The sequence below is a fragment of the Petaurus breviceps genome, unplaced genomic scaffold (assembly GCF_028583685.1).
Source record: "Petaurus breviceps papuanus isolate PSGF00001 unplaced genomic scaffold, PetGlider_PUasm1.0 208, whole genome shotgun sequence".
NCBI lineage: Eukaryota > Metazoa > Chordata > Mammalia > Diprotodontia > Petauridae > Petaurus > Petaurus breviceps.
Window position 1 is genome coordinate 16,040,006 of NW_027185852.1, and position 12,858 is coordinate 16,052,863.

The following is a 12,858-nucleotide window of genomic DNA, read 5'->3' on the forward strand; positions in this document are numbered from 1 at the left end:
GGGGAGAGGGTGGAAAAGAGGAAGGGAGAGAGGGCCAGAGACACAGACAAGAGACATAGAGAAACAAAATGAGAAGAGAAACAATCAGAGAGATATGGATTGAAGGGCTTACATTTGAAATTTATAAACAGTGTTACATTTATTAGCTCCCACCTCAGTTCCTTTGCACTGGCTGTCCTTCATGTCTTCAATGCTCTCCCTCCTCTCCTCCACATCTTGACTTCCTTCAAGAATCAGCTCAAATTTCACCTTCTATTGCTGGATGTCTTTCCCAGGCACTTCAGTGCCTGGCAAATATTAAGTGCTTATTAAATGCTTGTTGATTGACTGATTTCTTTATATCCTCATAATGACCTTTTGAGATAGTTGCTGTTATTATCCCCATTTTACAGATAAAGGAACAGAGGCTGAGAGAAATTAATGGCTTGTTCCATAGCTATTAAGTGTCTGAGGTAGAATTCTAATCCAAGTCTTCCTGAGGCTTACTCCAGCACTCCATCTGGCTCATGAGTCACTGATTCATCATTTCACTTAACACCTCAGAAGTCTGGCTATGGAAGAAAATCATGGCAAAGGGTGAATAACACTAGGTATCATTTCCCTAAAAGGACCAAAATGGGAATTCAAGATAAGGGAATTCTGTGGGCTAATAGGGCCCTTATTTAAGGGCCCAGTCCTTTCAGTTTCCCTAGAAAGAATCTCTCCCCTCCTTCTCTGCAGGTCATGAGGCTGCCTATATTGGTGATGTCTTGAAAGAGTTATTTAGGTGCATCAGGACACAGCCAAGGGACTGTTGTATAAAACAAAGATGGTGGTGGGAGAGTAACAGTATGGGAGAACAGACTTACAGGTTACAAGAAGGGAGAATTTCAGGAATGGTCAAACATGGAATGAGTTTAAATTCCATGACACACAAAAAAGGCAAGAAACCTGGCTTGCCTTAGGGTGAGGAAGGTGAAGAGATAGGGCAGCCTAAGAGGAACTAACACTCATCCTTCCTTCACTTCTCCCCTTTTATATTATTTAGCTTTTCAATATATTTCCCTGGATAATGAAATTCCTACCAGGACCTCACCAGAAATTCTTTAGAGAATGGAAGAAGCTGGAGTCTTTTGTAAAACATGAGATCAAGCAACATAAGGAAGACATAAACCCAGAGGAGACCCTGGACTTCATTGATGCTTACCTGAAGGAACTGTCCAAGGTAATGACCATAACAGAAAGTGGGCATTTTGTTTAAACTCTCCCCAAACCCCCCAAAATACAGATTTTGGGGGATAAGTGTGTTAAAATGTTCCAAACATCACATCTCCCTCATAATGTAAATATATTCTTCCAATGACCACCCTGGAAATTAAAGAGTATAAGTAATGGAGCTTGTTAGTAGAGAGCTCACTATTTTTATTTACAATTGGAAGGAACCATAGGGCTCACTGAGATCAACCTTCTGGTTTTATATGGATGGAAACTGAAGCATAGTGAGGTTAATTGACTTGCTCCAGTCACACAACTATTAAGGAATCTGAGACTGGATTTGAACCCAGCTCTTTTGGTCTCTAGGTCCAATGTTCTTTACATTAGAACCTCCTCTGACTGAGATGAAGTCTTGCTCCTGGTATTTCATCCCTATGAATTCATCTCTTCGTACCTCACTTTTCTCATCAATAACATTGATATTCTATCAAATCCTTCTCATATGCAGAATTATTGTGTGTATATTCACAAGACCATAAAAATTAGTTAAATTTTCAATTTTATGTATGCAATCAAAATACAACCACCTTTGGGAATATATGCAACAGTCAAATATGTAGGAAGCATTTAAGCTCAAGTCACTCCTAAGTACTGTAGAATCAGATTAAAATGCAATTTAAATATATTTAACAGAATAAATAAAAATATATTAAAACATAGATAATGTAAGTTAATATGTAGCCCATAGGGATCCTTACATATGGTTCAGTGGTCCCATTTCTCTTTGAGTTTGATACTATTGGAGTTCCTTTCCAACTTCGGGATTTTGTGATTATGCCCTGTATAGTTCAAGAATGGACCTCTGGACCTCAGTTTGTATTCCACATCCTGAATTCATCAGCCAAGTTTGCTTGGGAACAAATCATTTCTCTAAGTCTCAGTATCTTCATTTGAAAAATGGGTACAATATTATTGGCACTACCTACCACACAGGATTGTGGGAAAAATAGTTGACTTTGTGAAGCATTCTGATACTATTAGTTTTCTTTTTATTAAAAGAATGAATCAAGGGGGTAAAATAACTATTCTTACCTAAAAAAAAATAATGCTAAGAAATGACAGTAAGATGAATGCTTAAATGCATATGGTCTTTCAAGGCTTACACATGATTGTATTTTGTTTGTTTGTTTGTTTTTCCTCCTCCAAGTAATGTCATGTGATATCCAGCACAGGTATTATCTCCATTTCACAAATGAAGAAACTAAAACCAAAAGAGATTAAAGAATAAATTAAAAATCCACAAATGGCACCAAATTGAAAATCAAAGGAGAAATTAGTTAAACTGAAAGTGAGAAAACTAATAAATAAAACTAACAGCTGGTTTTATTAAAGGGGGGGGGTAATAGACAAATCATTGATTGATTTGATTAAAAAAGAACACCAAATTACCAGTATCAAAAATTGAAAGGGTGAATTTACAACCAAAGATAAGGAAATTAAGGCAATAGGTAGGAGCTATTTTGCCCAACTGTATGGCAATAAATCTGACAATCTCAGTGAAATGGATAAATGTTTACAAAAATATAAAATGTCTAGATCAAAAGGAGATTAAATTAAATTCTTAAATAACCCCCTTTTAGAAGAAGAAATTTAAAAATCTATGAACTCCCTATGAAAATATCCCCAGGTCCAGATGAATGCACAAGTGAATTCTTCTAAAGAGCAATTAAAGTCCAATACCATATAAAATCTTTGGGAAAATAGGTGAAGAAGGACTTCTACTGAATTATTTTTGTGACACAAATATGGTGCTAAACTTAAACCATGAAGAGCCAAAATACAGAAAGAAAACTTTAAGCCAATTTCCCTAATGAACATTAATGCAAAAATTTTTGATGAATTACTATGAAGGAAATTACAGCAATATATCACAAAATTCATACACTAAAATCAGGTGGCATCTATACCAGGAAGGTAAGGCTACTTCAAAGTTAGGAAAATGTCAGCATAATTGACCATATCAATAACAAAACCAACAGAAATCATATAATTACCTCAGTAGATGCAGAAAAAGTTTTGACAAAATCCAACACCAATTCTTGTTACAAAAATTGAATAGGAAAAATCAAGGTTTCCTTAAAATAAGTAGTATTTATCCCAAACCATCAAAAAGCATCATCTATAAAAGTGATAAGCTAAAAGCCTTCCCAATATGATCAGAGGTGAAACAAGGATGCCCATTATCACCACTTTTTAAAAATATTGTACTAAAAATGTTAGCTTTAGCAATAAAAGAAGAAAAAGAAATCAAAGGAATTAAAATAGGCAATAAACAAAACTTTCACTCTGTCATTATATAATGCTATTTTTAAAGAAATAAACTAAAAAAAACCTACATGAAATAATTAACCACTTTAACAAAGTTACAGGATACACAATAAACCCACATAGATCATCGACATTTATATATATGTATATATATATATACACATACAAATATACATATATGTATATACACATATATAAGCTAATTTAAAAAGTGTAAAGTTGTACCTCAGAGTTATTTTAATTTGTATTTTATAACTGTGATTTAGCACATTTTTCATATGACTGTAGATAGTCATAGACAACAAAGACCAACAGGAAGGGACAGAAAGAGAAATCCCATTTAAAATAACTGTAGACAATAAAAATTACTCAGAAGTCTACTTAAAAATAAACCCAGGAAATCCATGAACACATATTACAAAATGCTTTTCACACAAATAAAATCAGATCTAAGAAAAATTAATTGTTCATGTGAAAGCAAAGTGAATATAATAAAAATGAGTTTTGCCTGAATTAATTTTCTTATTCAGTGCCACATCACTGAAACTATCAGGAAAAAAAAGCATTTTATAGAACTAGGAAAAGTAAAAACTAAATTCATCTTTTTTAATTTATTTTTTCTCTTTTTAAATTTTTTTAAATTTTACATCATTCATTTCCACATGATTTTGAGTTACACATTTTATCCCCATTTTTCCCTTACCCACCACCCCAAAATAGCGATCCCACTGAATATCCCCTCCCCTGATATACCTTCTCCCATATTTTCCCTCATTACCCCTCTGACTTTCCAGTAGGGCATGGTGGGTCTCTACGTGCCAGTACTGGTATATCTTATTTCCCAGATACATGTAAAATAATAGTAATAATAGTGTGTGTGTATTAAACATTTTATTTTAAAACTTTGAATTCCAGATTCTTTCCCTACCTTCCTTGTCACCCACCCTTACTGGGAAGATAAGCAATTCGATATAGCTTGTACATGTGTATCTAAGCAAAACATTTCCATAGTGGATATATTTTTAAAAACTGACTGTATTTCCCTCCATGCTATCCCAGCCCCCACTTGTTCTATTTTCTAATTTCATCCTGTCCCTTTTCAAAAATGGGTGCTGCCAACATCCCTCCCCCTAAGCCTGCCCTTCCTACCATTATCCTCACTCTCATTCCCTTCCCCCTACTCTCCTGTAGAGTGAGATACCCTGTTTAGTGTGTATGTCATTCCCTCCTGAAGCCAAATTCATTGAGAATAAGGTTGACTCATTCCTTTTTGCCTTCCTCTTCTTCCCCTCCATTATAACAGTTTTCCCTTGACTCTTCTATATGAGATAATTTATCCCATTCTGTCTCTCCCCATCTATCACATTATATTCTTCTCTCACCTCTTAATTTAACCTTTTAAGTATCATCCCTTTCTATTAAATTGGTCCTGTGTCCTCTGTCTATGTATACCTCTACACATATATACAAGCACTCACATATGTATTCATATGCCCATATACTCTCCCATACAGACATATAAATATATACATATATATGTATATATATGTGTGTATATATATATATATATACACACACACACATTTCTATTCCCTTCAACTATTCTCATACTGAGAAAAGTTTCATAAGTTACAATTATCATTTTCCATGTAGCAATATAAACAGTTGAACTTCAATAAGTTCCTTATTATTTCTTTTGCATGTTTACCTTCTCATGCTTCTCTTGCTTCTTGTATCTGAATATCAAATTTTCTATTCAATTGTAGTATTTTCATTGAGAATGCTTGAAAGTCCTCTATTCTATTGTATGACCATATTTCCCCTGAAACATGATACTCAGTTTTGCTGGGTAGGTGATTCTTGGTTTTAATCCCAGGTCCTCTGACCTCTGGAATAACATATTCCAAGCCCTTCAATCCCTCAGTATAGAAGCTGCCAGATCCTGTGTTGTCCTGATTGTGTTTCCACAATATTCAAATTGTTACTTCCTGGCTGTTTGTAATATTTTCTCTGTGATCTTGGAATTCCAGAACCTAGCTATAATATTCCTAGGAGTTTTCTTTTGGGGATCTTTTCCAGGAGGTGATGGGTGTATTCTTTCAACATCTATTTTGCCCTCTGGTTCTAAAACATCAGGGCAATTTTCTTGAAGGCTGATTTCTAGGTTCTTTTTTTTGATCATGGCTTTCAGGCAGCCCAATAATTTTTTTTAATTATCTCTCCTGGATCTCTTTTCCATGTCATTGGTTTTTCCATTGAGATAATTCACATTGCCTTCTATTTTTTTTTCATTTCTTTGGATCTGTTTAATAGTATCTTGATTTCTCATAAAGTCACTAGCTTCCCTTTGTTCCAATCTAATTCTGAAGGAATGATTCTCTTCAGTGAGCTTTTGAGATTCTTTTTTCATCTGGCAAATTTGGCTTTGTAAAACATTCTTCTCCTCATTGCCTTTTTGAGCTTCTTTTGCCATTTGAGTTCGTCTATTTTTTAAGGTATTATTTTCTTCAATCAGGTTGCTGACTCTCATTTTATAATTTTCTTGCATCATTTTCATTTCTCTTCCAAATTTTTGCTCCACTTCTCTTATTTAATTTTTAAAGTCCTTCTTAAGCTTATCTATGGCCTGCAACCAGCTCATATTTTTCTTGGAAGCTTTTGGTGCAGGAATTCTAACTTTACTGTCTTCCTCTTGTTCTATGTTTTGATCATTTTTTTAAGCAATAGGGGTTAAGTAACTTGCTCAAGGTTGCATGGCCAGGTGTTTCTGGGTGGGTGCTAAGTGTCTGAGCCTGGGATTCAATCCCCAGGTCATCCTGACACTGGAGCCGGTGCTCTTACTTGCTGTGCTACCTGGTCTCCCCTGAACAAGTAGTTTTTAAATGATGAAATCAAAGCTATCTATAGCCATATGAAAAAAAGTGCTTAATCACTTAATTATAAAAATGCAAATTAAAACAATTCTGAGGTACAACTTCATACCTATCAGATTAGCTAATATGAAAGGAAAGGTCAATGACAAATGCTGGAGAGAATGAGGAGGAAATGGGACATTAATTTACTGCTGATGGAGTTGTGAACTGATTCATCCATTCTAGAGTGCAATTTGGAACTTTACCCAAAGGCAGTCAATCTGTGCATACCCTTTGGTCTAGCAATACCACTAGTATGTCTAGACATTAAAAAGGGAAAAGGACAGGTATGTGTGAAAATATTTATAGCAGCTCTTTTTATGGTAGCAAAGAATTGGAAATTAAGGAAATGTCCCTGTGTTGATAAATGCTAAACAAGTTGTGGTATATGAATGTAATGGAATTCTATTGTACTATAAGAAATGATGAGGTGAATTTCAGAAAGGCCTGGAAAGACTTAAATGCACAGATACAAAGTGAAATGAGCTGAACCAGGAGAACACTGTGCACTGTATCAGTAATGCTGTTCAATGATCAACTACGTTTGAATTAGCTTTTCACAGCAATACAATAATCCAAGACACATCCAAGAAACTCGAGTGGAAAATGGTTCATATCCAGAGAAAGAACTGATGAAATGTGAATGCAGGTCAAAGCATGCTATATTGATTTTCTTTTTTTTAATTATCATTTAATGATTTTCTTCCTTTTGTTCTGTTTCTTTTCTCATAACATAACTAACATGGAAATATGTTTTATGTAAATGCACATATATAACCTTTATCAAATTACTCACCATCTTAGTGAGGTGGGAGTGGTGGGAGGAAGGGAGAAAATTTGGGGCCTAAAATGTTATATTAAAAATCATTTTAAACTGTCTTTACATGCAATTAGAATAAATAATATTTCAAAGGAAGTAAGAAATTGGAACTCTCATTCTTAGGTACAGTTACTACATTCTTGGGTATTAAAGGGAAGCCAAGAATCTGCCAAGTTGATCTTTCCAAAACCCCATTAAGAATGCAGCCCCTCCTGCTTGGAGAGAGCCATAACTATTCTTTTTGTATTAACCAACTGATCTTTGTCTTTTTCATTTAAGGATAACATCCATTCTAGTTTTAATGAAGAAAACTTGGTCTTCTGCACCCTGGATGTCTTTTTTGCTGGAACAGAGACAACTTCGACCACCCTGAGGTGGGCACTGCTGTATATGGCCCTTTATCCAGAAATCCAAGGTACATTGATGGCACCAGGCTATGCACCTCTGTAGAAGGCTGCCCAGAAGAGCTGCTGTTTATAGAGAGCTTGAAAGTTTGCCAGATATTTCATATATATCATCTTCTTCCAACTTTCATTTGAATAGAGCAGTGATTACCATTTTTCACAATCATAGGAAGCCCTTTTTAAGATTAAAACTTCTTTCATCTCCCCATATGATAGCAGTTGCTCTCTAGGGCAGTAGAGTGTAGAATCTGGAGTCAAGAAGATGTGAATTCAAATCTGGTCTCAAGTACTTTCTAACCATGTGACCCTGAGCAAATCACAATATTTCTCTCAGCTTCTGGTTCTTCATCTGTAAAATGGAGATAATAACAGCCCTTGTCTCAAAGAGTTGTCATGAGGATCACACAAGTGGATAAGCATAAAGTGCTTATATACATACCAGATAGTGTACTATAACTGCTTCTTATTGAAAAGGTATATGATCACAAAAAGTAGCATTTTAAAATGTCTACTATATATTATAAATATTCATAGATTTTAAAATAACACTTAAGTGGACACATTATTAACTCAATCTACAGAAGGTCCTAAGGCCTTTAGATTTGGAATTGGAAGGCATTTTAGAGGCAATGAAGTCCAACTCCCTCATGTTGCAGATGTGGAAACTGAGGCTGAGAGAAATTAAGCAACTTCCTCGGGGTCTCACAGGTAGAGAGTTTCTAAGGAGGGATTTAAATGCAGATCATCCTGATTCCAAACCCAGGGCTCCATCTCCAGGGACCCCTATTTGCTTCTCCCTCAAGAGATCTATATTCTAAAAGCCAAGGCATGATCAAAAGTTCTAATTCCTTGCGTAGTATATTGTGATATGTCTCATATCCTCCTTAATCTAAAGATCAGAATAAGGATCCAGGGAACAAATCTGGATTTGCAGATTCCTACCAACAACTACTTAGAGAAATCCACAGATTTCAGTTTAGAAACCGCTGGACTAGACATGTTCAAGTTTCCCTGAAGTACTTCCCAAAATGGAACATCCCTTGTACCCATCTGAGACAATACCCCAAAGTAGCATTCTTAGCAGCCATTTGCCATCATGGAAATCAAGTCAAGTACTTATTGTGTGCCTACTGTGTGCCAGGTACTACAGACCCAGGTACAAAAAATGAAGCAATGCTTCTCCCCTTGCAAGGATCTGGGGGTGACAAAAAAAAAAAAGGTGATCAGTAGATTCTTTTAACTTCTATTTTGCCCTCTGGTTCTAAAACATCAGGGCAGTTTTCTTTGAGAACTTCCTGGAGGATGATTTCTAGGTTCTTACTTTGATCATGGCTTTCAGGTAGTCCAATAATTTTTAAATTATCTCTCCTGGATCTATTTTCCAGGTTAGTGGTTTTTCCCATGAGATATTTCACATTGCCTTCTATTCTTTCATTTGTTTGGATCTGTTTAACAGCATCTTGATTTCTCATAAAGTCATTAGCTTCCATTTGCCCCAATCTAACTCTGAAGGAATGATTCTCCTTGCTGTGCTTTTGAGATTCTTTTCCATCTGGCAAATTCGGCTTTTTAAGGCATTCTTCTCCTCATTACCTTTTTTTTTTTCTTTTTAAGCAATTGGGGTTAAGTAACTTGCTCAAGGTTACATGGCCAGTTATTTCTGGGTGTGGGGCTGAGTATCTGAAACCGGATTTGATCCAGGTCATCCCAACACTGGAGCCAGTTCTCTTACTCGCTGAGCCACCTGGACGCCCCTAAGCAATTGGGGTTAAGTAACTTGCTCAAGGTTACATAGCCATGTGTTTCTGGGTGGGTGCTAAGTGTCTGAGCCCGGGATCCGATCTCCAGGTCTTCTCAACACTGGAGCCAGTGCTCTTACTCGCTGTGCTACCTGGCTGCCCCTCCTCATTACCTTTTTGAGACTCTTTTGCCAATTGACTCAGTCTGTTTTTTAAGGTGTTATTTTCCTCAGTCAGGCAGTTCACTCTCATTTTATAATTTTCTTGCATTGTTCTCATTTCTCTTCCCAATTTTTCCTCCACTTCTCTTATCTGCTTCTTGCGGTCCTCTATGGCCTGTAACAAGCTCATATTTTCCTATGAAGCTTTTGGTGCAGGAGTTCTGACTTTACTGTCTTCCTCCTGTTCCATGCTTTGCTCCTTTTTGTTCCCAAAATAGGAGTCTAATGTTGGAAACTTCTGTCTGCCTTGTTTCCTTTACCTGGTCATGTTGCCCCTCAGTCACTTGACCCCTGGGCTTTTTGCCACAGTAGGACTCTGCCACCAGACAGGGGAGCTTTTTTCCCAAACTCTGGGGTTTTCTCAGCTGCTGGAGGTATTAGATGGGCACCCTCTCTGAGGTTTCCATACGCTCTGGCAAGCCGGACACACACCCCAGGTCCTCTACCCTAGACTGCAATCCAGATCGAAGAAGGTTAAAGCAAGAGCAGTTACCCCTCAGATTGGTCGCTTGGTCCCCCTAAACTCTGCAGGCCAGGAGCTGAAGCTGCCAAGCCCTGGCTGTGCCAGCATCTCAGTGGCTTCTTGCCCCAGGGGCAAAAGTCTACACACTCCCACTTACTGGGTCCCAAAGTCCAGACTGCACTGACCTCTCACTTTGTCCTTAGCATCTATGTGTTGATAATTCTGGAAATGGCCACAGCTGCTGCTGATCTGGAGTCCCTCCAGCCAGTGGATGATCAGGCCTGCCCTGGGGCTAAAGACTTGGGATGGGGCTCGGCTCACAGAGCGTTGTGCCGGCCAATTCCTGCCAGCCTGCTGGGCTGTCCTCAGCAGGAGGTTAGCATCTCTGTGTCATTTTGTGGGTTCTGCAGCTCCAAAGTTTGTTTAGAGTCCCCTTTTTACATGGATTGGGGAAGGTAGAGGCCAGAGAGCAGTGGGAAGGTCCTGCTTCTACTCTGCCATCTTGACTCTGCCCCCCTCTCCCATTCCCAGTCTTTTTACACCTTCCTCCCTGAAACCTATTCTTTGATTCACTACTACTGGCCGCTTGACTGTTCCACCAACAAGACCCTCCATCTCTAGGCTCTGGGCATTTTCTCCTGCTGTTCCCTTATTCCAGGAATGCTTTCCTTCTTTATCTTTGCCTCCTGGCTTCCCTAGCATCCTTCAAGTCCTAGATGAAATCTCACCTTCTGTGAAAAGATTTTCCTAATCACCATTTATCTCAGTGCTTCCCTCTCCTATTATCTCCAGTTTATCCTGCAGGTGTCTCATTTGCATTAGACTGTGAGCACCTTGAGGGCAGGGACTGTCTTTTGCCTTTCTCTGTATTCTCAAAGTTTGGTATAGTTTGGTATATAGTTACTGACACACAGTAGGTACTTAATATATGCTTGTGGACTTGACTTGAAATACTTTGTTTCTGTCAACATAGTTCATCACAAATACTTTATCAGTGATAAGCTCACAGAGGGAGACAAATTATTCTTCTTCTAAAATTACCATCTTGTTCTTCAGAACTGCCTTCCACATCTGATTCACTTGGAGTCAGGGATCATTGGACACTAAATTTAAAGCTATGTAATTAAATAAAGTATTCATAAATAAATTTAAAGAGCTTAGAGACAGTCTAGTCTGTGCCAATCATTTTACAAATGGAAAACGAGACCCAAAAGGTTCGATGTCTTTCCCATGGGCATTCAGATAATGAGGGGTAAAGCTGAAATTTGAGTCCAACCTTGTCCTGTCTCTAACTCCAGCATGGTTTCCATGGTACCTCATCCCCAGATGCCTTTGCAACAACACAAACATCCTTTTTTGCCATTAATCAGTCAAGTCTCCACTTTTCCAGCCTATAGACATTGGCACCTTTGCTGAAGTGTCAAGCCAATCACTCATCCAACCACAGGTTTTGCTGTGGTCCCCCATATGGTGAGAGAAAACTCAATGGGAAGGGAAATAATGCCCTCAGTTCAAATCTACCTAGATGTGTGACTCTGAACAAGTCAATTAAATTCTGTCTGCCTTGGTTTCATCTATAAATGAGGCTCAAAATAGCACTGTACTGGCATTATTGTGAGCATCAAATGAGATAATATGTGTCAAATGTTTTGCAAACTTTAAAGCACTCTACTTATGAGAGCTATTATTTAGGTCCCAAAAAACTCTCCTTTTCTTTCTAGGAAAAATACAAGCTGAGATTGACAGGGTGGTTGGCCATTCAAGGCTGCCCACCATGGCTGATAAGGAGAATATGCCCTACACTAATGCAGCCATTCACGAAGTTCAGAGAATGGGTGATATTCTTCCTTTCAACGTGCCCAGGATGGCCACGGTGGATACCACTGTGGGTGGATACCACGTGGCAAAGGTAAACACTTTCTCTCTCATGAACCTGAATGGTCTCCATGGCTTCCATCTACGCTGGGCCAGAGGGTAGCAGAAGGGGAAAGAAAAAAAAAAGACTAAAGAACAAAGATTCTTGGTCTAGAGTGTATAAACTTTGGCTTCAAAAATATATATTTTGATAACATTTCCATATAATTGGGTAGTTTTTATAAAAATATGTGTTATTTTATAATTTATAAAGAATTATTCTGGGAAATGGAGAATAAGCTTCACCATATGATTGTCAAAAGCCTCCATTTAAAAAAAAAAAGGTGAAGAAGCTTTGGACTAGATTCCTAAAATCTGAATCTCACAGTGGGACGAGAAGAAACAAACACTGGACTTGGAAGCAGCGTAACAGGCTTGAAATCCTAGTTTTACTCCTGTGTTTACATTGGTTGTGTCCACTTGGGTTCCCTATGTGTGATGTCTCCCTGGGACTCAGTTTCCTCATTTTAAAAAAGAGCATTTGACTAAGAATTTCCCTTGTAGCAACATCACAACCCCAGGAGAAACACATTTCTTAAGTACCTACTATGGGCCAGGCTAAGTGCTACTGAGCTTTAGAATTAGGTTTTCTGACCCAAGTTTCATCTCTTTTTCATCTGCTGATGAAAGAGATCACTTCATCGCTATGTGTAAGACCCTGTGAGGAATACAGAATACAATAAGGAGACGAGAAATAGCTGCCACTTCTGTTGCTCTGAAAGTTTACAAATTACTTTATAAACATCTCACTTGTTCCTCACAAAAACCCTGGGAGGGAGGGGCTGTTATCACATCCATTTTACAGATGAGAAAATTGAGAGGGGCAGAGGGAAGTGACTTGCCCAGGGTCACACAGCTACTTA

At 37.8% G+C, this 12,858-nt stretch overlaps 1 protein-coding gene across 1 annotated transcript in view; it reads left to right on the forward strand.

Moving 5' to 3' along the window:
* LOC138165290 (cytochrome P450 2J2-like) overlaps nucleotides 1-12,858 on the forward strand; it is a 38,473-nt gene that overhangs the window by 16,208 nt on the left and 9,407 nt on the right. The window contains exons 5-7 of the mRNA XM_069093458.1: nucleotides 1,028-1,204; nucleotides 7,534-7,669; nucleotides 11,803-11,990. Of these exons, the coding sequence (XP_068949559.1) occupies nucleotides 1,028-1,204; nucleotides 7,534-7,669; nucleotides 11,803-11,990 (501 nt within the window). The remainder of the gene's footprint in view (nucleotides 1-1,027; nucleotides 1,205-7,533; nucleotides 7,670-11,802; nucleotides 11,991-12,858) is intronic.